General features: G+C 41.7%; 1 protein-coding gene across 1 annotated transcript; it reads left to right on the forward strand.

Annotated features, from left to right (window-relative positions):
- Nucleotides 1–41: 41 nt before the first annotated feature.
- On the forward strand, nt 42–26,040 carry LOC120040579 (zinc finger protein 658B-like; the record flags this gene model as incomplete). Its single annotated transcript, XM_038985672.1, has 3 exons — nt 42–90; nt 24,623–25,102; nt 25,205–26,040. Coding segments are annotated over exons 1-3 (1,365 nt in total), but the record flags the coding sequence as incomplete, so codon positions are not given.
- Between the last annotated feature and the right edge of the window lie 434 nt (nt 26,041–26,474).

Consider the following 26,474-nt stretch of genomic DNA (forward strand, 5'->3'; position numbering starts at 1 on the left):
TGTTGTTGAAACAGCTTCCGGTGTCGTGTGGTCCACTAGATATGACGTCACCATCTGAAGACGCATATCGCTGTCAGCTGACTGGAATGGGTAACGCAGTTTAGAAAAATGTATTTGTTTATTAATTTAAAGATGAGCAAATATGTTTTGTCTGACTTCTTACAGCCAATACTTTCGTCTATGCAGACCTGTAGTTACATGTGAACATGTACATTATGAATATATACTGGTAGAATAGTTTAATGCACACCTATAGCTACATGTGAATATGTACATTATGAATATATATTGGTAGAATAGTTTAATGCAGACCTATAGCTACATGTGAATATGTACATTATGAATATATACTGGTAGAATAGTTTAATGCAGACCTATAGCTACATGTGAATATGTACATTATGAATATATATTGGTAGAATAGTTCCGTGTAGCTCAGTTGGTAAAGCATGGCGCTTGCAACGCCAGGGTTGTTGGTTTGATACCCGCTACCAGTACGAAAATGTATGCACACACACATGTAAGTAGATCTGCGTCTGCTTTAATGAATAACATGTTAAACAAAATTAAGACCTAGTTAAGACTTAACTCCAGTCTTGACAACATAATAATGTCAGTTGCAAGCTACGGAGGTGGCTGACTAGCTGCTGTTGTTGAAGAAGCGTCCCGTCCTCTAGATTACACGTCACGCTGGTAGCGTCGCCTCAAAGAAGCACATCGTCATCTGCCGACTGGTGTCATACGTTTATTTTATTTTCAGAACTTTTTTATTTTCATCTATTTTATAAAATACTAATTTTATATTGACATGTATAAAGAGAAGCAAGCAGGTGTTGATTGATTAGACGTCATGACAATTTTAAAACATACTGTAGCGACCCGCACAGACATCTGTGTGTTATGTGTTAGGCTAGTAGGTGGTTGTGTTGTACTGACCAGTACCCAGTGTTCGCGGGGTCCGACATGTCAATCAACCTGCTATCTGCCAATCACGGGAATGCCTGGAATGTTCTGATGCCGGGCATCCTGGCCGTTGGCGGAGTGGCGTGGAGGGGGGTTGGGCAGGGGGATGGAGCATTGGAAGTTAAGACCAGGTTTCGCCTTTGTTCTCTCTCTTACGTCTGGGCTTCACAAGAGAAGGTCACGATTGGCTTGTGGGTTATTTGTCATTTATTTGGCGTGTGCTACGGCCCAAACCGTAGCCTGTGTAAAGTTGGTTTAATAAACCGTCAATTCGCAAACTCAAGCCTCTGTCTGGACAATTGTTCATTTATGATCTAGTCAGGTCATTACAATACTATCCTACTATTTTGTCATTCAGTGAAACGAACAGATAATTGTTTATTAGTTTATTAAGTAAAGCTGCGAAATGGAGAGTTGAAAGTAAAGAGAAGGGAGGGTCACAAAAGTGACGTTTGGGAAAGATTTGCTCAAGTGCTGAAAGAGCAAGATGATAGCTACGTCATGTGTGATGAATGTGAGGCACGATACAACTTTGCTCCCATTGGAAACAACGCCAATGATACATCTGGGGTTAGTTATCAGTACGCTGCATTCATAACCAAGTGGGAATTTACCACATACGACTGGTAAAACTCCACATGATCGGCCATCCAACTGGTATTTTACGACTTTACAACTGGAAAATCCCGACCTCCCACTTGGTTACGAACACAGCATTATTGGTTGCCACACCTCAGGTAACCTCATTCACCTGAAAGGGGTGGGGCTATCTCTTTAAATGCCCCCACCTGCAGTCTTTGGCTGTGTTCCTCTGCTCAGACGTTACTGACACCTGACAGAGCTTACAATGCCTGGAGAGGTATTTGCACATGTTATAGCAATGGGCTTGTACAAGTGGATCACTGTTGTCAAGTCACCGCCTTTCAAAGTGTGATGCATTTTGGGGATAAAAAGTGTCCTACATGTCGACTACATAAACTTTACAACAACCATTTGATCAAAGATCATGAAGTCGACTCGACTCCTAACCAGCTGTAACTTACAGCCATTGGCTGCATTGGGGAGGCTATATTGTCAACCAATCATCAGGGTGTTTCTGTTTTGACCCACACAAACAGGACCAATCATTTCAACATTTTGTTACTTTACAGCCTTATTCAAAAATATATTAAATTAAATTGTTCCTCATCTATCTTCACACAATACCCCATAATGACAAAAAAAGGTTTTTAGAAATGTTTGCAAATGGGTCAAAAATAAAATTAAAAAAAACACCTTATTTACATAAGTATACAAACCCTTTGTTATGAGAATCGAAATTAAGCTCAGGTACTTTGTTTTTACACGGCCGCTACTCGCTGTTAATTATCTATGCATAGTCACTTTACCCCTACCTACATGCACAAATTACCTGGACTAACTTGTACCCCTACCTACATGCACAAATTACCTGGACTAACCTGTACCCCTACCTACATGCACAAATTACCTGGACTAACCTGTACCCCTGCACGTTGACTAGGTACTGGTACCCCCTGTATATAGCCTCCACACATTGACTAGGTACCGGTACCCCCTGTATATAGCTTCCTCACATTGACTAGGTACCGGTACCCCCTGTATATAGCCTCCTCACATTGACTCTGTACCGGTACCCCCTGTATATAGCCTCCTCACATTGCCTCTGTACCAGTACCCCCTGTATATAGCCTCCTCACATTGACTCTGTACTTGTACCCCCTGTACAATATCATATTACACAAGGACCTTAAGGGACATAAACACAGTTATCGTTCAAACAGGCAGAGTATTTAATTGTCTTAAAATACAGTTCAATTTCTTTTTGCAAGGTAATAAAATGTGGTGTTTTGTTTGTAAATTTACATTTGTGAATATGAAATTTGGTCAAAAGAATAATGAAATGAATTACATTAAATTGTTTCAACCTATTTCTATCGTAGGTAAAGAATCCAAGCAATACATCTCTCCATAATAGTGTAACATCTTCATAAATGTGTTCAATTATAAATCTACTGATGTCTTCCCACAGATTCCTTACATGAATACAAGGCAAAAGAAGATGCAACACTGTTTCTGGGTGGTCATTACAAAATGTACCATTTCAATGTATGTTTTTTAAAACTTCATGTAGTAGTTGGCAGGATAATATTTATGAATAATTTAAAAATAAACTTCCTGAATTTTGTTAATAAGTAGGTATGTGTGTGGCAACATCCAAACTTTTTCCAACAGATGTTATCAATGAAACCATTCCAATAATGCATGACATGAGGTATAGACACAACATCCTGTTGAAAGAAGGTTCATATAGATCTATTGTTGTTGAATGGACCAACATGACATGAGGAATAGATACAACATCCTGTTGAAACAAGGCTCCTATTGATCTATTGTTGTTGAATGGACCAACATGACATGAGGTATAGATATATTGTTGTTGAATGGACCAACATGACATGAGGAATAGATACAACATCCTGTTGAAACAAGGCTCCTATTGATCTATTGTTGTTGAATGGACCAACATGACATGAGGTATAGATATATTGTTGTTGAATGGACCAACATGACATGAGGTATAGATATATTGTTGTTGAATGGACCAACATGACATGAGGTATAGATATATTGTTGTTGAATGGACCAACATGACAAGGCAGAGACACAACATCCTGTTGAAACAAGGTTCCTATTGATCTATTGTTGTTGAATGGACCAAAAGAGAAACAAATCTTTCCTACTGATGAGTCAACAGGGGTAATCGTAGGTATGTTCTGAGGGTCTTGACACGTTCCTGAATAATAAAGCAACGTCTGAGGGAATGACATCTAAAATGATTGTAACATGTTTAGGTGTTACAGGGACCTTGTGAAGTGATCAGACTTCCTTATAACTGAGTAAAAGACCCTCTGCATGTACCAGTTGTCTCACCAATAGGATATTATTTAGGAACCAATATTCTAAAAACAAAGAAGTATTTTCATACAACATGTCCCTATTATTTCATATATAATATATATAATATACATATATAAAATGATGCTTATAAATTAAGGTCCGTAACAGGAAAAGCTGCCGATGAAAACCTGAGAGTTTCACAGGAACTCGTAGTACAGAGTAGATCCATATGCCGTTCGAACATATTGCATTGTAGGTAGTTTGGAAGATATCCGGAAATAAGTAAATAAATATGTAATAACGGATAAACATAACTGTTTGTAAAAACTCAATCTTCCTAACCTTCAACGTGTTGTCAGAAAATAAAATATGCATTTTACTCAACTGCGTTTACCCACTCCAGTTAGCAAAAAGCAATGTGGGACTTTAAGGTAATGCTGCTAGTGTGACGTATAAACTAGTGGACGGAACGCTTCTTTCAACAGCAACAATAGTCAGCCAGACACCTCGGTAGCTTGCTGGACACAATAGACGAACCAATAAAGCTCTTTAGACGCTTTAGTGTATATTAGCCACTGTGTTTTAAACCCACTTCTGTCGTCTAGTTAGTTATCCGATTTAATTTCATATTTACGCTGTTATTAGTCAGCTAGAGGGCTGATTAAGTTAGCATTAGCCTAGCTAGCTAACATCTCCGACCATGAGGCCACTAAGCTACTCTCCTCCTGATAAAGAAGAGGGGATCTGCTGGACGGAGAAAGAGGTTCTCGTGAAAGAGGAAGAGGAGGCTGTTACAATACAAGTAGAGGGTGAGGCTGTTACCGTGAAAGAAGAAGAGAAAGACGTTACAGTGAAAGAAGAGGAAGACGCGTTCAGAGTGAAAGAAGAGGAGGGAGAGAAAGAGGAGGATACCGTTTTTGGAGTGAAAGAGGAGGAAGGGGAGATGACTGTTACGTCGAAAAAGGAGGAGGAGGAGGAAGAAGAGGGGGAAACTGGATATCTGGGCCCCGTTTCCCAAAGTTATCTTAAGGCATCCAATGGTTCTAACGATGAAGTTAGCTGTGAGATGCTTTTGGGAAACCGGGCCCTGATTAACACTAGTAAGTACTGTCTTAAAAACAGAAGCATAAACTCTGCAGTTGTTGAACTGATGTTTGGTGTTAAAGGGAAATCTGAAGTTGCTTTTAAATGATTTATAAATAGCCATTGATTCTTGAAGATTTTAAACTGTGTGGTTCCAGCCCTGAATGCTGATTGGCTGACAGCCATGGTATATCAGACCGTATACCACGGGTATGACAAAACATTTTATTTTTACTGTTCTAATGACGTTGGTAACCAGTTTATAATAGCAATAAGGCATGTCAAGGGTTTGTGGTATATGTAAACCAACACTGTATAGCCTCAAAACGTGGTTTAAACTAGAATGTTGATATCGTGGATGGAATTTGAGAGTAGTTACATTTCTCCATCCATCATCTTATTACCAAAACAGTAGCGGAATGACATCTTTGTTATGGTTTGAACTGCAGATTGGTTGGTTGGTTGGTTGATTGGTTGGTTGGTTGATTGTGGCTTTTTTTTTTTTTACTTCTACAGGATCAGTGTCCCGAAATCTGGACAGTTGCTGCTCTGAAGGTAAATAATGTACTTCTATTCTGTAATCTTGCTCTGATTTGTCATCTTGAGGATCTGAGATAAAATGTAGATCGAATTGTTTGATAAAATCCGTTTTTATATCCTAACACGATCCGTTTTTGTATACAGTGTTTTGCATGAATTCCAGACTCTTTCAACTTGCAACAAAATAATATATGAAATCTAATCGGCAAAACGTAGTTTAACCCGGTCAAGTTTGGTTTCTGTGCAATCCGCAGACACTCTAGAAGACAACCAAACTTGTTTCATCATTCTACATTATGTATTGGCTACGCAACACGTCAATTATACCATGAAGGTCAGCCATCATTAAGCACCAATGAGACGAGCGGTGTTCACTTGATTGACAGTGTCCTGGTCCAATGACCACCTATCCTTTTGAAATATAACTAGCTAGATAGCCAATGAGCTGGGCTTTCCAGCAGTATGTGAACGCCGTTTGTAGGACAAACAGCCATCATGCTAGAGCTGTGTGCAACAGAGTTCATTCTCTGGTTAAAGTAAACAGGATGCACGGTAGTTTACCTTACGCACTGGTTCCTTCTATATATTCCAAGAATATTCCTGAATTTAAACCGTTTTGTAAAGAGGAATGCTCCAAAATTCCTCCTGACCGTTGTGCAGGTCTGATCCACAACTACAGAAAATGTTTGGTTGAGGTTATTGCTGCCAAAGGAGCGTCAACCAGTTATTAAATCCAAGAGTTCACATACTTTTCCCACCCTGCACTGTGAATGTTTACACTTTCTGTTCAATAAAGACATGGACACTTATAATTGTTTGTTTGTTGTTAGTTTAAGCAGACTGTGTTTGTCTATTATTGTGACTTAGATGAAGATCAGATCAAATGTATGACCAATTTAAGCAGAAATCCTGGTAATTCCAAAGGAATACAAAACACTCTTTTTCTTGCCACTGGATGTATATATATATATCACACACTACCGTATATATATATATACACTGCTCAAAAAAATAAAGGGAACACTTAAACAACACAATGTAACTCCAAGTCAATCACACTTCTGTGAAATCAAACTGTCCACTTAGGAAGCAACACTGATTGACAATAAATTTCACATGCTGTTGTGCAAATGGAATAGACAAAAGGTGGAAATTATAGGAAATTAGCAAGACACCCCCAATAAAGGAGTGATTCTGCAGGTGGTGACCACAGACCACTTCTCAGTTCCTATGCTTCCTGGCTGATGTTTTGGTCACTTTTGAATGCTGGTGGTGCTCTCACTCTAGTGGTAGCATGAGACGGAGTCTACAACCCACACAAGTGGCTCAGGTAGTGCAGCTCATCCAGGATGGCACATCAATGCGAGTTGTGGCAAGAAGGTTTGCTGTGTCTGTCAGCGTAGTGTCCAGAGTATGGAGGCGCTACCAGGAGACAGGCCAGTACATCAGGAGACGTGGAGGAGGCCGTAGGAGGGCAACAACCCAGCAGCAGGACCGCTACCTCCGCCTTTGAGCAGAAGGAGCAATGCCAGAGCCCTGCAAAATGACCTCCAGCAGGCCACAAATGTGCATGTGTCTGCTCAAATGGTCAGAAACAGACTCCATGAGGGTGGTATGAGGGCCCGACGTCCACAGGTGGGGGTTGTGCTTACAGCCCAACACCGTGCAGGACGTTTGGCATTTGCCAGAGAACACCAAGATTGGCAAATTCGCCACTGGCGCCCTGTGCTCTTCACAGATTAAAGCAGGTTCACACTGAGCACATGAGCACATGTGACAGACGTGACAGAGTCTGGAGATGCCGTGGTGAACGTTCTGCTGCCTGCAACATCCTCCAGCATGACCGGTTTGGCGATGGGTCAGTCATGGTGTGGGGTGGCATTTCTTTGTGGGGCCGCACAGCCCTCCATGTGCTCGCCAGAGGTAGCCTGACTGCCATTAGGTACCGAGATGAGATCCTCAGAGCCCTTGTGAGACCATATGCTGACACATGCACATTTGTGGCCTGCTGGAGGTCATTTTGCAGGGCTCTGGCATTGCTCCTTCTGCTCAAAGGCGTAGGTAGCGGTCCTGCTGCTGGGTTGTTGCCCTCCTACGGCCTCCTCCACGTCTCCTGATGTACTGGCCTGTCTCCTGGTAGCGCCTCCATACTCTGGACACTACGCTGACAGACACAGCAAACCTTCTTGCCACAACTCGCATTGATGTGCCATCCTGGATGAGCTGCACTACCTGAGCCACTTGTGTGGGTTGTAGACTCCGTCTCATGCTACCACTAGAGTGAGAGCACCGCCAGCATTCAAAAGTGACCAAAACATCAGCCAGGAAGCATAGGAACTGAGAAGTGGTCTGTGGTCACCACCTGCAGAATCACTCCTTTATTGGGGGTGTCTTGCTAATTTCCTATAATTTCCACCTTTTGTCTATTCCATTTGCACAACAGCATGTGAAATTTATTGTCAATCAGTGTTGCTTCCTAAGTGGACAGTTTGATTTCACAGAAGTGTGATTGACTTGGAGTTACATTGTGTTGTTTAAGTGTTCCCTTTATTTTTTTGAGCAGTGTATATATATATTATTTTTTTCACCTTTATATAACCAGGTAGGCTAGTTGAGAACAAGTTCTCATTTGCAACTGCGACCTGGCCAAGATAAAGCATAGCAGTGTGAACAGACAACAACACAGAGTTACACATGGAGTAAACAATAAACAAGTCAATAACATGGTAGAAAAAAAGAGAATCTATATACAATGTGTGCAAAAGGCATGAGGAGGTAGGCAATAAATCGAATAATTACAATTTAGCAGATTAACACTGGAGTGATAAATCATCAGATGATCATGTGCAAGTAGAGATACTGGTGTGCAAAAGAGCAGAAAAAGTAAATAAATAAAAGCAGTATGGGGGGTGAGGTAGGTAAATTGGGTGGGCTATATACCGATGGACTATGTACAGCTGCAGCGATCGGTTAGCTGCTCGGATAGCAGATGTTTAAAGTTGTTGAGGGAGATAAAAGTCTCCAACTTCAGAGATTTTTGCAATTCGTTCCAGTCGCAGGCAGCAGAGAACTGGAAGGAAAGGCGTCCAAATGAGGTTTTGGCTTTAGGGATGATCAGTGAGATACACCTGCTGGAGCGCGTGCTACGGGTGGGTGTAGCCATCGTGACCAGTGAACTGAGATAAGGCGGCACTTTACCTAGCATAGCCTTGTAGATGACCTGGAGCCAGTGGGTCTGACGACGAACATGTAGCGAGGGCCAGCCGACTAGGGCATACAGGTCGCAGTGGTGGGTCGTATAAGGTGCTTTAGTAACAAAACGGATGGCACTGTGATAAACTGCATCCAGTTTGCTGAGTAGAGTATTGGAAGCTATTTTGTAGATGACATCGCCGAAGTCGAGGATCGGTAGGATAGTCAGTTTTACTAGGGTAAGTTTGGCGGCGTGAGTGAAGGAGGCTTTGTTGCGAAATAGAAAGCCGACTCTAGATTTGATTTTGGATTGGAGATGTTTGATATGAGTCTGGAAGGAGAGTTTGCAGTCTAGCCAGACACCTAGGTACTTATAGATGTCCACATATTCTAGGTCGGAACCGTCCAGGGTGGTGATGCTAGTCGGGCGTGCGGGTGCAGGCAGCGAACGGTTGAAAAGCATGCATTTGGTTTTACTAGCGTTTAAGAGCAGTTGGAGGCCACGGAAGGAGTGTTGTATGGCATTGAAGCTCGTTTGGAGGTTAGATAACACAGTCTCCAAGGAAGGGCCAGAAGTATACAGAATGGTGTCGTCTGCGTAGAGGTGGATCAGGGAATCGCCCGCAGCAAGAGCAACATCATTGATATATACAGAGAAAAGAGTCGGCCCGAGAATTGAACCCTGTGGTACCCCCATAGAGACTGCCAGAGGACCGGACAACATGCCCTCCGATTTGACACACTGAACTCTGTCTGCAAAGTAGTTGGTGAACCAGGCAAGGCAGTCATTAGAAAAACCGAGGCTACTGAGTCTGCCGATAAGAATATGGTGATTGACAGAGTCGAAAGCCTTGGCCAGGTCGATGAAGACGGCTGCACAGTACTGTCTTTTATCGATGGCGGTTATGATATCGTTTAGTACCTTGAGCGTGGCTGAGGTGCACCCGTGACCGGCTCGGAAACCGGATTGCACAGCGGAGAAGGTACGGTGGGATTCGAGATGGTCAGTGATCTGTTTGTTGACTTGGCTTTCGAAGACCTTAGATAGGCAGGGCAGGATGGACATAGGTCTGTAACAGTTTGGGTCCAGGGTGTCTCCCCCTTTGAAGAGGGGGATGACCGCGGCAGCTTTCCAATCCTTGGGGATCTCAGATGATACGAAGGAGAGGTTGAACAGGCTGGTAATAGGGGGTGCGACAATGGCGGCGGACAGTTTCAGAAATAGGGGGTCCAGATTGTCAAGCCCAGCTGATTTGTATGGGTCCAGGTTTTCCAGCTCTTTCAGAACATCTGCTATCTGGATTTGGGTAAAGGAGAAGCTGGGGGGGCTTGGGCGAGCAACAGCGGGGGGGGGGGGGGCGGGGCTGTTGGCCAAGGTTGGAGTCGCCAGGAGGAAGGCATGGCCAGCCATTGAGAAATGCTTGTTGAAGTTTTCGATTATCACGGATTTATCGGTGGTGACCGTGTTACCTAGCCTCAGTGCAGTGGGCAGCTGGGAGGAGGTGCTCTTGTTCTCCATGGACTTTACAGTATCCCAGAACTTTTTGGAGTTAGAGCTACAGGATGCAAATTTCTGCTTGAAAAAGCTGGCCTTTGCTTTCCTGACTGACTTGGTATTGGTTCCTGACTTCCCTGAACAGTTGCATATCGCGGGGGCTCTTCGATGCTATTGCAGTTCGCCACAGGATGTTTTTGTGCTGGTCGAGGGCAGTCAGGTCTGGAGTGAACCAAGGGCTATATCTGTTCTTAGTTCTGCATTTTTTGAACGGAGCATGCTTGTCTAATATGGTGAGGAAGTAACTTTTAAAGAATGACCAGGCATCCTCAACTGACGGGATGAGGTCAATATCCTTCCAGGGTACCCGTGCCAGGTCGATTAGAAAGGCCTGCTCGCAGAAGTGTTTTAGGGAGCGTTTGACAGTGATGAGGGGTGGTCGTTTGACCGCGGACCCGTAGCGGATACAGGCAATGAGGCAGTGATCGCTGAGATCTTGATTGAAGACAGCAGAGGTGTATTTGGAGGGCAAGTTGGTCAGGATAATGTCTATTAGGGTGCCCATGTTTACGGGTTTAGGGTTGTACCTGGTGGGTTCCTTGATGATTTGTGTGAGATTGAGGGCATCTAGCTTAGATTGTAGGACTGCCGGGGTGTTAAGCATATCCCAGTTTAGGTCACCTAACAGAACAAACTCTGAAGCTAGATGGGGAGCGATCAATTCACAGATGGTGTCCAGGGCACAGCTGGGAGCTGAGGGGGGTCGGTAGCAGGCGGCAACAGTGAGAGACTTATTTCTGGAGAGATTAATTTTTAAAATTAGAAGTTCGAACTGTTTGGTCATAGACCTGGAAAGTATGACAGAACTTTGCAGGCTATCTCTGCAGTAGATTGCAACTCCTCCCCCTTTGGCAGTTATATCTTGACGGAAAGTGTTATAGTTGGGTATGGAAATCTGAGAATTTTTGGTGGCCTTCCTAAGCCAGGATTCAGACACGGCAAGGACATCAGGGTTGGCAGAGTGTGCTAAGGCTTTTTCGATCACAGAAGTCAACAAATGAGGGTGCCTGGGGACATGCAGGGCCTGGGTTTACCTCCACATCACCCGAGGAACAGAGGAGTAGTAGGATGAGGGTGTGGCTAAAGGCTATCAAAACTGGTCGCCTAGAGCGTTGGGGACAAGGAATAAAAGGAGCAGATTCATGGGCGTGGTAGAATAGATTCTGGGCATAATGTGCAGACAGGGGTATGGTGGGGCACGGGTACAGCGGAGGCAAGCCCAGGCACTGGGTGATGATAAGAGAGGTTGTATCTCTGGACATGCTGGTCTCAATGGGTGAGGTCACCGCATGTGTGGGAGGTGGGACAAAGGAGGTATCAGAGGTACGGAGAGTGGAACTACGGGGTCCATTGCAAACCAAAACAATGATAACTAGCCTGAACAACAGTATACAAGGCATATTGATATTTGAGAGAGACATACAGTAAGGCATAAAGTGATTGCAGGTCTTGATTGGGAGAGCTAGCTAAAACAACAGGTGAGATAACAGCAGCTTGTCAGCTAACACAGCAACAGCAGGTAAAAATGGCGACGACTAGGCAGAGAGGGTCGGATTAACTACACACAGAGCCTGAGTTAAAACACAGAGCCGACAGATAAAACACAAATAAACAGAATGGAGTACCGTGAATTAATGGACAGTCCGGCAGGCATCAGCTATGTAGCCAAGTGATCATAGTGTCCAGGGGGCAGCCGTAGATAGAGCAGGGAAGCCGCCACTAAGCTAGCACGTGGCGTTTAAAGTTAGTAGCCCGGGGGGGTGGTCTGCTCAGACGGAGGGGGTCTGCTCAGACGGAGGCCGGTTGAGGGCACAGCGGATGGGGTATTCGTCTGCAGACCAGACGTGGTCGTGTCGACAGAGAATCCAAGCCGGATGGCGATGGCGAAAGAGAGGTTGTGATTGTAGAATTGTGTTTGCTAACTGGTGCTAGCTTCGTGGCAGTGGCGCTAGCTGCGCTAGCTGCAAGCTAGCTGTGAGGATCAGAAGTAGTGGCCCAGGGATTACGGCAGGAATCCGGCGTTGTTGTCGAGAGACAGTCCGATGCTGGTAAATTGGTGAGTAATATCCAGGCTAATAACAGGGCTGGTGTCTGTGCAGAAGGTAAAAGCTGCTAGCAGCGGCTAAAAATGGCTAAATAGCTTGTAGCTGATTAGCTGGTTAGCTACTGGGGGTTCTTGAATGTGTTCCAAAGTTTAAAAAAATAATAGCGATTCCGTATCACATTGGGTGAGGTAGGTTACCGGAAGGTATAATCGAATTAAAAATCGAAAAGAGAGATTTATTTTTATTTTTAATATATACAAGAAATACGAAAAATACAAACGTACACGAGAGGACTAAACAAACACGTCTACACTGCTACGCCATCTTGTATATATCACACACTACCGTATATATATATATATCTCACACTACCGTATATATATATATATATATCACACACGACCGTATATATATATATCACACACTACCGTATATATATATATATATCACACACTACCGGTCAAAAGTTTTAGACCATATCAGAACTGTTTGGTTACAGACGCTACAGACGTCTACGTGAGAAGACAGATTTTCGGGACAAACACTGCTGGTCTGACAAACACCGTTGTAGCTCTGCCACCTTTTCGTCACTAATGCGGTATTAGTTCTAAATTAAAACGTTTTTTATTTGCGGTTGTCATAGGCAACCGTTGTTTTTTGTTTCGATTATTACTTGAACAGTCGCTAAGATATTTTTTATATTTGGTTGTGATATTTGCAAAATACTTATTTTTGATGCTGCCCTGATTAACATTAGTAAGTACTTTCTTAAAAACAGAGGCACAAACTCTGCAGTTGTTGAACTGATGTGTGTTGTTAAAAGGGAAATCTGCAGTTGCTTTTAAATGATTTATATTAGCTTGAATGCTAACACTCATTGATAGGCTGGTTGCAAAGCTAGCCAAAGAGCATTTTACTGTTTGAGGTATTTTTTAAAGTATAAAGCAGTTGATTTATGACTGACACAAACTTTATATTTTGCAGGACATTCTAACGAGCCTTACAATTATAATCCCAAAGTTAAATGCTCTCATAAGCAACCTGGAAATGGAGGCTAATTTTGCCGCCTACGATCTTGAGCTGATAATGTGTAGTAATATTCAGAATACATTGTGAAAAACTAAAATCTTCGCTCACCATTTTTGCTCCGGGCAGATATACTACATCCATAACTAGTGGTTTCCTCATTACCAGATATACTACATCCATAAATAGCGGTTTCCTCATTACCAGATATACTACATCCATAACTAGCGGTTTCCTCATTACCAGATATACTACATCCATAACTAGCGGTTTTCTCATTACCAGATATACTACATCCATAACTAGTGGTTTCCTCATTACCAGATATACTACATCCATAACTAGCGGTTTCCTCATTACCAGATATACTACATCCATAACTGGTGGTTTCCTCATTACCAGATATACTACATCCATAACTAGTGGTATCCTCATTACCAGATATACTACATCCATAACTAGTGGTTTCCTCATTAGCAGATATACTACATCCATAACTAGTGGTTTCCTCATTACCAGATATACTACATCCATAACTAGTGGTTTCCTCATTAGCAGATATACTACGTCCATAACTAGTGGTTTCCTCATTACCAGATATACTACATCCATAACTAGCGGTTTCCTCATTACCAGATATACTACATCCATAACTAGCGGTTTTCTCATTACCAGATATACTACATCCATAACTAGTGGTTTCCTCATTACCAGATATACTACATCCATAACTAGCGGTTTCCTCATTACCAGATATACTACATCCATAACTAGCGGTTTCCTCATTACCAGATATACTACATCCATAACTGGTGGTTTCCTCATTACCAGATATACTACATCCATAACTAGTGGTATCCTCATTACCAGATATACTACATCCATAACTAGTGGTTTCCTCATTAGCAGATATACTACATCCATAACTAGTGGTTTCCTCATTACCAGATATACTACATCCATAACTAGTGGTTTCCTCATTAGCAGATATACTACGTCCATAACTAGTGGTTTCCTCATTACCAGATATACTACATCCTTAACTAGTGGTTTCCTCATTACCAGAAATACTACATCCATAACTAGTGGTTTCCTCATTACCAGATATACTACATCCATAACTAGTGGTTTCCTCATTAGCAGATATACTACATCCATAACTAGTGGTTTCCTCATTACCAGATATTCTACATCCATAACTAGTGGTTTCCTCATTAGCAGGGAGGAGTTTCTACAACCAAATTGCATTTGCATCGCCCTCCTGCTGCAATTGTATCAAACACAGAAAGGGGCCTGTATTGGAGACCAAAAGTCGTCTGGCACACTGCTTAGAGTTTCAACAACATGAATAACTTATTTCAAGTCTACAAGCTTAGATGTTACTACTAATGTGAAAACAATACAACATATGATTGTTGCTAACTTGACTGTCGTAATTGTCAAATAATTTAAGACGCAATTGTTGTACAACTTCATGGGTATGCTCTGGGCATCACTTTTTAAGTTATGGGCCCTACAGTAGGACTATGTTGTTGTTAGGTGAAGTTATGGGTCCTACTGTAGGTCTATGTTATTGTTAGGTGAAGTTATGGGTCCTACAGTAGGTCTATGTTGTTGTTATGTGAAGTTATGGGTCCTACAGTAGGTCTATGTTGTTGTTAGGTGAAGTTATGGGTCCTACAGTAGGTCTATGTTGTTGTTATGTGAAGTTATAGGTCCTACAGTAGGTCTATGTTGTTGTTAGGTGAAGTTATGGGTCCTACAGTAGGTCTATGTTATTGTTAGGTGAAGTTATGGGTCCTACAGTAGGTCTATGTTGTTGTTAGGTGAAGTTATGGGTCCTACAGTAGGTCTATGTTATTGTTAGGTGAAGTTATGGGTCCTACAGTAGGTCTATGTTATTGTTAGGTGAAGTTATGGGTCCTACAGTAGGTCTATGTTATTGTTAGGTGAAGTTATGGGTCCTACAGTAGGTCTATGTTGTTGTTAGGTGAAGTTATGCGTCCTACAGTAGGTCTATGTTATTGTTAGGTAAAGATATGGGTCCTACAGTAGGTCTATGTTGTTGTTAGGTGAAGTTATGGGTCCTACAGTAGGTCTATGTTGTTGTTAGGTGAAGTTATGGGTCCTACAGTAGGTCTATGTTATTGTTAGGTGAAGTTATGGGTCCTACAGTAGGTCTATGTTATTGTTAGGTGAAGTTATGGGGCCTACAGTAGGTCTATGTTATTGTTAGGTGAAGTTATGGGTCCTACAGTAGGTCTATGTTGGGTGAAGTTATGGGTCCTACAGTAGGTCTATGTTATTGTTAGGGTAAGTTATGGGTCCTACAGTAGGTCTATGTTATTGTTAGGTGAAGTTATGGGTCCTACAGTAGGTCTATGTTGTTGTTAGGTGAAGTTATGGGTCCTACAGTAGGTCTATGTTGTTGTTAGGTGAAGTTATGGGTCCTACAGTAGGTCTATGTTGTTGTTAGGTGAAGTTATGGGTTCTACAGTAGGTCTATGTTGTTGTTAGGTGAAGTTATGGGTCCTACAGTAGGTCTATGTTGTTGTTAGGTGAAGTTATGGGTCCTACAGTATGTCTATGTTGTTGTTAGGTGAAGTTATGGGGCCTACAGTAGGGTCTATGTTGTTGTTAGGTGAAGTTATGGGTCCTACAGTAGGGTCTATGTTGTTGTTAGGTGAAGTCATGGGTCCTACAGTAGGTCTATGTTGTTGTTAGGTGAAGTTATGGGTCCTACAGTAGGTCTATGTTGTGGTTAGGTGAAGTTATGGGTCCTACAGTAGGTCTATGTTATTGTTAGGTGAAGTTATGGGGCCTACAGTAGGGTCTATGTTGTTGATAGGTGAAGTTATGGGTCCTACAGTAGGGTCTATGTTGTTGTTAGGTGAAGTCATGGGTCCTACAGTAGGTCTATGTTGTTGTTAGGTGAAGTTATGGGTCCTACAGTAGGTCTATGGTATTGTTAGGTGAAGTTATGGGTTCTACAGTAGGTCTATGTTATTGTTAGGTGAAGTTATGGGTTCTACAGTAGGTCTATGTTGTTGTTAGGTGAAGTTATGGGTCCTACAGTAGGTCTATGTTGTTGGTAGGTGAAGTTATGGGTCCTACAGTAGGTCTATGTTGTTGTTAGGTGAAGTTATGGGTCCTACAGTAGGTCTATGTTATTGTTAGGTGAAGATATGGGTCCTACAGTAGGTCTATGTTGTTGTTAGGTGAAGTTATGGGTCCTACAGTAGGTCTATGTTGTTGTTAGGTGAAGTTATGGGTCCTACAGTAGGTCTATGTTATTGTTAGGTGAAGTTATGGGTCCTCAGTAGGTCTATGTTATTGTTAGGTGAAGTTATGGGTCCTACAGTAGGTCTATGTTATTGTTAGGTGAAGTTATGGGTCCTACAGTAGGTCTATGTTGTTGTTAGGTGAAGTTATGGGTCCTACAGTATGTCTATGTTGTTGTTAGGTGAAGTTATGGGTCCTACAGTAGGGTCGATGTTATTGTTAGGTGAAGTTATGGGTCCTCAGTAGGTCTATGTTATTGTTAGGTGAAGTTATGGGTCCTACAGTAGGTATGTGTTATTGTTAGGTGAAGTTATGGGTCCTACAGTAGGTCTATGTTGTTGTTAGGTGAAGTTATGGGTCCTACAGTATGTCTATGTTGTTGTTAGGTGAAGTTATGGGTCCTACAGTAGGGTCTACGTTGTTGTTAGGTGAAGTTATGGGTCCTACAGTAGGGTCTATGTTGTTGTTAGGTGAAGTTATGGGTCATACAGTAGGTCAATGTTATTGTTAGGTGAAGTTATGGGTTCTACAGTAGGTCTATGTTGTTGTTAGGTGAAGTTATGGGTTCTACAGTAGGTCTATGTTGTTGTTAGGTGAAGTTATGGGTCCTACAGTAGGTCTATGTTGTTAGGTGAAGTTATGGGTCCTACAGTAGGTCTATGTTGTTGTTAGGTGAAGTTATGGGTTCTACAGTAGGTCTATGTTGTTGTTAGGTGAAGTTATGGGTTCTACAGTAGGTCTATGTTGTTGTTAGGTGAAGTTATGGGTCCTACAGTAGGTCTATGTTGTTAGGTGAAGTTATGGGTCCTACAGTAGGTCTATGTTGTTGTTAGGTGAAGTTATGGGTCCTACAGTAGGTCTATGTTATTGTTAGGTGAAGTTATGGGCCTACATTAGGTCTATGTTATTGTTAGGTGAAGTTATGGGTCCTACAGTAGGTCTATGTTGTTGTTAGGTGAAGTTATGGGTCCTACAGTAGGTCTATGTTATTGTTATGGGTCCCACAGTAGGTCTATGTTGTTGTTAGGTGAAGTTTTGGGTCCTACAGTAGGTCTATGTTGTTGTTAGGTGAAGTTATGGGTCCTACAGTAGGTCTATGTTATTGTTATGGGTCCTACAGTAGGTCTATGTTGTTGTTAGGTGAAGTTATGGGTCCTACAGTAGGTCTATGTTGTTGTTAGGTGAAGTTATGGGTCCTACAGTAGGTCTATGTTATTGTTATGGGTCCTATAGTAGGTCTATGTTGTTGTTAGGTGAAGTTATGGGTCCTACAGTAGGTCTATGTTATGGTTATGGGTTCTACAGTAGGTCTATGTTGTTGTTAGTTGAAGTTATGGGTCCTACAGTAGGTCTATGTTGTTGTTAGGTGGAGTTATTGGTCCTACAGTAGGTCTATGTTATTGTTATGGGTCCTACAGTAGGTCTATGTTGTTGTTAGGTGAAGTTATGGGTCCTACAGTAGGTCTATGTTGTTGTTAGGTGAAGTTATGGGTCCTACAGTAGGTCTATGTTGTTGTTAGGTAAAGGTATGGGTCCTACAGTAGGTCTATGTTATTGTTATGGGTCCTACAGTAGGTCTATGTTGTTGTTAGGTGAAGTTATGGGTTCTACAGTAGGTCTATGTTATTGTTATGGGTTCTACAGTAGGTCTATGTTGTTGTTAGGTGAAGTTATGGGTCCTACAGTAGGTCTATGTTATTGTTAGGTGAAGTTATGGGTCCTACAGTAGGGATATGTTGTTGTTAGGTGAAGTTATGGGTCATACAGTAGGTCTATGTTGTTAGGTGAAGTTATGGGTCCTACAGTAGGTCTATGTTGTTGTTAGGTGAAGTTATGGGTCCTACAGTAGGTCTATGTTATTGTTATGGGTCCTACAGTAGGTCTATGTTGTTGTTAGGTGAAGTTATGGGTCCTACAGTAGGTCTATGTTATTGTTAGGTGAAGTTATGGGTCCTACAGTAGGGATATGTTGTTGTTAGGTGAAGTTATGGGTCATACAGTAGGTCTATGTTGTTAGGTGAAGTTATGGGTCCTACAGTAGGTCTATGTTGTTGTTAGGTGAAGTTATGGGTCCTACAGTAGGTCTATGTTATTGTTATGGGTCCTACAGTAGGTCTATGTTGTTGTTAGGTGAAGATGTGTGTCCTACAGTAGGTCTATGTTATTGTTATGGGTTCTACAGTAGGTCTATGTTGTTGTTAGGTGAAGTTATGGGTCCTACAGTAGGTCTATGTTGTTGTTAGGTGGAGTTATGGGTCCTACAGTAGGTCTATGTTATTGTTAGGTGAAGTTATGGGTTCTACAGTAGGTCTATGTTGTTGTTAGGTGAAGTTATGGGTCCTACATTAGGTCTATGTTGTTAGGTGAAGTTATGGGTCCTACAGTAGGTCTATGTTGTTTTTAGGTGAAGTTATGGGTCCTACAGTAGGTATATGTTGTTAGGTGAAGTTATGGGTCCTACAGTAGGTCTATGTTGTTGTTAGGTGAAGTTATGGGTCCTACAGTAGGTCTATGTTGTTGTTAGGTGAAGTTATGGGTCCTACAGTAGGTCTATGTTATTGTTAGGTGAAGTTATGGGTCCTACAGTAGGTCTATGTTGGGTGAAGTTATGGGTCCTACCGTAGGTCTATGTTATTGTTAGGTGAAGTTATGGATCCTACAGTAGGTCTATGTTATTGTTAGGTGAAGTTATGGGTCCTACAGTAGGTCTATGTTGGGTGAAGTTATGGGTCCTACAGTAGGTCTATGGTATTGTTAGGTGAAGTTATGGGTCCTACAGTAGGTCTATGTTATTGTTAGGTGAAGTTATGGGTCCTACAGTAGATCTATGGTATTGTTAGGTGAAGTTATGGGTCCTACAGTAGGTCTATGTTGTTGTTAGGTGAAGTTATGGGTCCTACAGTAGGTCTATGTTGTTGTTAGGTGAAGTTATGGGTCCTACAGTAGGTCTATGTTATTGTTAGGTGAAGTTATGGGTCCTACAGTAGGTATATGTTGTTAGGTGAAGTTATGGGTCCTACAGTAGGTCTATGTTGTTGTTAGGTGAAGTTATGGGTCCTACAGTAGGTCTATGTTGTTGTTAGGTGAAGTTATGGGTCCTACAGTAGGTCTATGTTATTGTTAGGTGAAGTTATGGGTCCTACAGTAGGTCTATGTTGGGTGAAGTTATGGGTCCTACCGTAGGTCTATGTTATTGTTAGGTGAAGTTATGGATCCTACAGTAGGTCTATGTTATTGTTAGGTGAAGTTATGGGTCCTACAGTAGGTCTATGTTGGGTGAAGTTATGGGTCCTACAGTAGGTCTATGGTATTGTTAGGTGAAGTTATGGGTCCTACAGTAGGTCTATGTTATTGTTAGGTGAAGTTATGGGTCCTACAGTAGATCTATGGTATTGTTAGGTGAAGTTATGGGTCCTACAGTAGGTCTATGTTGTTGTTAGGTGAAGTTATGGGTCCTACAGTAGGTCTATGTTATTGTTAGGTGAAGTTATGGGTCCTACAGTAGGTCTATGTTGTTGTTAGGTGAAGTTATGGGTCCTACAGTAGGTCTATGTTATTGTTAGGTGAAGTTATGGGTTCTACAGTAGGTCTATGTTGTTGTTAGGTGAAGTTATGGGTCCTACAGTAGGTCTATGTTGTTGTTAGGTGAAGTTATGGGTCCTACAGTAGGTCTATGTTGTTGTTAGGTGAAGTTATGGGTCCTACAGTAGGTCTATGTTGGGTGAAGTTATGGGTCCTACAGTAGGTCTATGTTGGGTGAAGTTATGGGTCCTACAGTAGGTCTATGTTGGGTGAAGTTATGGGTCCTACAGTAGGTCTATGGTATTGTTAGGTGAAGTTATGGGTCCTACAGTAGGTCTATGGTATTGTTAGGTGAAGTTATGGGTCCTACAGTAGGTCTATGTTGTTGTTAGGTGAAGTTATGGGTCCTACAGTAGGTCTATGTTATTGTTAGGTGAAGTTATGAGTCCTACAGTAGGTCTATGTTATTGTTAGGTGAAGTTATGGGTCATACAGTAGGTCAATGTTATTGTTAGGTGAAGTTATGGGTCCTACAGTAGGTCTATGTTGTTGTTAGGTGAAGTTATGGGTCCTACAGTAGGTCTATGTTGTTGTTAGGTGAAGTTATGGGTCCTACAGTAGGTCTATGTTGTTGTTAGGTGAAGTTATGGGTCCTACAGTAGGTCTATGTTATTGTTATGGGTCCTACAGTAGGTCTATGTTGTTGTTAGGTGAAGTTATGGGTCCTACAGTAGGTCTATGTTGTTGTTAGGTGAAGTTATGGGTCCTACAGTAGGTCTATGTTGGGTGAAGTTATGGGTCCTACAGTAGGTCTATGTTTGGTGAAGTTATGGGTCCTACAGTAGGTCTATGGTATTGTTAGGTGAAGTTATGGGTCCTACAGTAGGTCTATGTTATTGTTAGGTGAAGTTATGGGTCCTACAGTAGGTCTATGTTGTTGTTAGGTGAAGTTATGGGTCCTACAGTAGGTCTATGTTGTTGTTAGGTGAAGTTATGGGTCCTACAGTAGGTCTATGTTATTGTTATGGGTCCTATAGTAGGTATATGTTGTTGTTAGGTGAAGTTATGGGTCCTACAGTAGGTCTATGTTATGGTTATGGGTTCTACAGTAGGTCTATGTTGTTGTTAGTTGAAGTTATGGGTCCTACAGTAGGTCTATGTTGTTGTTAGGTGGAGTTATGGGTCCTACAGTAGGTCTATGTTATTGTTAGGTGAAGTTATGGGTTCTACAGTAGGTCTATGTTGTTGTTAGGTGACGTTATGGGTCCTACAGTAGGTCTATGTTGTTAGGTGAAGTTATGGGTCCTACAGTAGGTCTATGTTGTTGTTAGGTGAAGTTATGGGTCCTACAGTAGGTCTATGTTGTTTTTAAGTGAAGTTATGGGTCCTACAGTAGGTATATGTTGTTAGGTGAAGTTATGGGTCCTACAGTAGGTCTATGTTGTTGTTAGGTGAAGTTATGGGTCCTACAGTAGGTCTATGTTATTGTTAGGTGAAGTTATGGGTCCTACAGTAGGTCTATGTTGGGTGAAGTTATGGGTCCTACAGTAGGTCTATGTTATTGTTAGGTGAAGTTATGGGTCCTACAGTAGGTCTATGTTGGGTGAAGTTATGGGTCCTACAGTAGGTCTATGTTGGGTGAAGTTATGGGTCCTACAGTAGGTCTATGGTATTGTTAGGTGAAGTTATGGGTCCTACAGTAGGTCTATGGTATTGTTAGGTGAAGTTATGGGTCCTACAGTAGGTCTATGGTATTGTTAGGTGAAGTTATGGGTCCTACAGTAGGTCTATGTTATTGTTAGGTGAAGTTATGGGTCATACAGTAGGTCAATGTTATTGTTAGGTGAAGTTATGGGTCCTACAGTAGGTCTATGTTGTTGTTAGGTGAAGTTATGGGTCCTACAGTAGGTCTATGTTGTTAGGTGAAGTTATGGGTCCTACAGTAGGTCTGTGTTGTTGTTAGGTGAAGTTATGGGTCCTACAGTAGGTCTATGTTATTGTTATGGGTCCTACAGTAGGTCTATGTTGTTGTTAGGTGAAGTTATGGGTCCTACAGTAGGTCTATGTTGTTGTTAGGTGAAGTTATGGGTCCTACAGTAGGTCTATGTTGTTGTTAGGTAAAGGTATGGGTCCTACAGTAGGTCTATGTTATTGTTATGGGTCCTACAGTAGGTCTATGTTGTTGTTAGGTGAAGTTATGGGTTCTACAGTAGGTCTATGTTATTGTTATGGGTTCTACAGTAGGTCTATGTTGTTGTTAGGTGAAGTTATGGGTCCTACAGTAGGTCTATGTTGTTGTTACGTGAAGTTATGGGTCCTACAGTAGGTCTATGTTGTTGTTAGGTGAAGTTATGGGTCCTACAGTAGGTCTATGTTATTGTTAGGTGAAGTTATGGGTCCTACAGTAGGGATATGTTGTTGTTAGGTGAAGTTATGGGTCATACAGTAGGTCTATGTTGTTAGGTGAAGTTATGGGTCCTACAGTAGGTCTATGTTGTTGTTAGGTGAAGTTATGGGTCCTACAGTAGGTCTATGTTATTGTTATGGGTCCTACAGTAGGTATATGTTGTTGTTAGGTGAAGATGTGTGTCCTACAGTAGGTCTATGTTATTGTTATGGGTTCTACAGTAGGTCTATGTTGTTGTTAGGTGAAGTTATGGGTCCTACAGTAGGTCTATGTTGTTGTTAGGTGGAGTTATGGGTCCTACAGTAGGTCTATGTTATTGTTAGGTGAAGTTATGGGTTCTACATTAGGTCTATGTTGTTGTTAGGTGAAGTTATGGGTCCTACATTAGGTCTATGTTGTTAGGTGAAGTTATGGGTCCTACAGTAGGTCTAGGTTGTTTTTAGGTGAAGTTATGGGCCCTACAGTAGGTATATGTTGTTAGGTGAAGTTATGGGTCCTACAGTAGGTCTATGTTGTTGTTAGGTGAAGTTATGGGTCCTACAGTAGGTCTATGTTATTGTTAGGTGAAGTTATGGGTCCTACAGTAGGTCTATGTTGGGTGAAGTTATGGGTCCTACCGTAGGTCTATGTTATTGTTAGGTGAAGTTATGGATCCTACAGTAGGTCTATGTTATTGTTAGGTGAAGTTATGGGTCCTACAGTAGGTCTATGTTGGGTGAAGTTATGGGTCCTACAGTAGGTCTATGGTATTGTTAGGTGAAGTTATGGGTTCTACAGTAGGTCTATGTTATTGTTAGGTGAAGTTATGGGTCCTACAGTAGGTCTATGTTATTGTTAGGTGAAGTTATGGGTCCTACAGTAGGTCTATGTTGTTGTTAGGTGAAGTTATGGGTCCTACAGTAGGTCTATGTTATTGTTAGGTGAAGTTATGGGTCCTACAGTAGGTCTATGTTGTTGTTAGGTGAAGTTATGGGTCCTACAGTAGGTCTATGTTATTGTTATGGGTCCTACAGTAGGTCTATGTTGTTGTTAGGTGAAGTTATGGGTCCTACAGTAGGTCTATGTTGTTGTTAGGTGAAGTTATGGGTCCTACAGTAGGTCTATGTTATTGTTATGGGTCCTACAGTAGGTCTATGTTGTTGTTAGGTGAAGTTATGGGTCCTACAGTAGGTCTATGTTGTTGTTAGGTGAAGTTATGGGTCCTACAGTAGGTCTATGTTGTTGTTAGGTGAAGGTATGGGTCCTACAGTAGGTCTATGTTATTGTTAGGTGAAGTTATGGGTCCTACAGTAGGTCTATGTTATTGTTAGGTGAAGTTATGGGTCCTACAGTAGGTCTATGTTGGGTGAAGTTATGGGTCCTACAGTAGGTCTATGGTATTGCTAGGTGAAGTTATGGGTCCTACAGTAGGTCTATGTTATTGTTATGGGTCCTACAGTAGGTCTATGTTGTTGTTAGGTGAAGGTATGGGTCCTACAGTAGGTCTATGTTATTGTTAGGTGAAGTTATGGGTCCTACAGTAGGTCTATGTTGTTGTTAGGTGAAGTTATGGGTCCTACAGTAGGTCTATGTTTTTGTTAGGTGAAGTTATGGGTCCTACAGTAGGTCTATGTTATTGTTATGGGTCCTACAGTAGGTCTATGTTGTTGTTAGGTGAAGTTATGGGTCCTACAGTAGGTCTATGTTGTTGTTAGGTGAAGTTATGGGTCCTAAAGTAGGTCTATGTTGTTGTTAGGTGAAGTTATGGTTCCTACAGTAGGTCTATATTATTGTTATGGGTCCTACAGTAGGTCTATGTTGTTGTTAGGTGAAGTTATGGGTCCTACAGTAGGTCTATGTTATTGTTATGGGTTCTACAGTAGGTCTATGTTATTGTTATGGGTTCTACAGTAGGTCTATGTTATTGTTAGGTGAAGTTATGGGTCCTACAGTAGGTCTATGTTGTTGTTAGGTCTATGTTGTTGTTGACAGATGTAAATTGTTGTACAACATCATGGGCATCACCTTTCAGCTAAAAATAAACAGTGTGTTTCTGCTGTTGTGAGCCTTTAACCATCTGTCTGACTTTTGTTGTTCACACAGGAGAGAGACGGGACTATCGTGGATCCTCTGGGGAGCCTCAACAACATCATGAAGCTGCTGAGGCAGAGAAGAGTCTCTACACATCAGAACGTCTCAAAAAACACAGACTCACAGGGAAGAAACCTCACCGCTGCTCTGACTGTGGGAAGAGTTACTCAAGATCAGATTCACTACAACTTCACCTGAGAATTCACACAGGAGGGAATTCTCACCGCTGCTCTGACTGTGGGAAGAGATTCACCTCTTCAGCAGACCTTAAAAAACATTTGAGAATCCATACAGGAGAGAAACCTTATAGCTGTGATCAATGTGGGAAGAGTTTTACTCGTACAAGTAATCTGAAAGCACACCAGAGAATACACACCGCAGAGAAACCCTATAGCTGTGATCAATGTGGGAAGAGTTTTACTCAGTCAAGTAATCTGAAAGCACACCAGAGAATACACACCGCAGAGAAACCCTATAGCTGTGATCAATGTGGGAAGAGCTGTCTTTCAACATCAGAACACCTGAAGAAACACCAGCGGAAACCCACAGGGAAGAAATCTAACCGCTGCTCTGACTGTGGGAAAAGTTATTTAAGATCAGATTCACAAAAAATACACCAGAGAATACAAACTGGAGAGAAATCTTACAGACCTTATAACTGTTATCAGTGTGGGAAGAGTTTTACTTCATCTAGCCATCTGACTGTACACCAGAGAACACACACAGGAGAGAAACCTTATAGCTGTTATCAGTGTGGGAAGAATTTTACAACATCTTGCCATCTGACCGCACACCAGAGAATACACACAGGAGAGAAACCTTACCACTGCTCTGACTGTGGAAAGAGTTTTGTTGTCCCAGGAAATTTAACATCACACCAGAGAACACACACAGGAGAGAAGCCTTATAGCTGCAATCAATGTGGGAAGAATTTTTCTCACTCAAGCAACCTGATAGCACACCTGAGAATACACACTGGAGAGAAACCTCATTGCTGCTCTGACTGTGGGAAAAGATTCATCTTTTTAGCAAGTCTTAAAACACATCAGAGAATCCATACAGGAGAAAAACCTTACCACTGCTCTGACTGTGGAAAGAGTTTTGTTTCATCAAGACAGTTAAAAGCACACCAGAGAACACACACAGGAGAGAAGCCTTATAGCTGTGATCAATGTGGGAAGAGTTTTGGTCAATCTGGCAGCCTGAAAACACACCAGAGAACACACACAGGAGAGAAACCTTATAGCTGTGATCATTGTGAGAAGAGTTTTCCTACATATGGCAGCCTGAAAACACACCAGAGAACACACACAGGAGAGAAACCTTATAGCTGTGATCATTGTGAGAAGAGTTTTCCTACAAATGGCAGCCTGAAAAAACACCAGAGAACACACACAGGAGAGAAACCTTTTAGCTGTGATCAATGTGGCAAGAGATACTCTGATAAAAGATATCTGATCAAACATCAGAAAATGCATACATGAAGAAGTTGTTTCATGATATCAATGAAATGATGTCACAATGTAGAATGTTTTAACATTGTAGTAGGAGTATTTTAATGATGTCACAATGTAGAATGTTTTAACATTGTAGAAGGAGTATTTTAATGATGTCACAATGTAGATTGTTTTAACATTGTAGTAGGAGTATTTTAATGATGTCACAATGTAGAGTGTTTTAACGTTGTAGAAGGAGTATTTTAATGATGTTCTACCTTATCCTTTGCCCTGTTCAATTGATTGCAGCATGATATGGATATTACCCTCAGGGGAATATCCATGCTCTGAATTGAAAGAGTATTATTTAACAAAAAGTGACTAACAAAAAAATAGCTGTGTTACACTTACTGCGTTGGTGACCCCCTTTAATC

Source organism: Salvelinus namaycush, unplaced genomic scaffold (genome assembly GCF_016432855.1).
Source record: "Salvelinus namaycush isolate Seneca unplaced genomic scaffold, SaNama_1.0 Scaffold364, whole genome shotgun sequence".
NCBI lineage: Eukaryota > Metazoa > Chordata > Actinopteri > Salmoniformes > Salmonidae > Salvelinus > Salvelinus namaycush.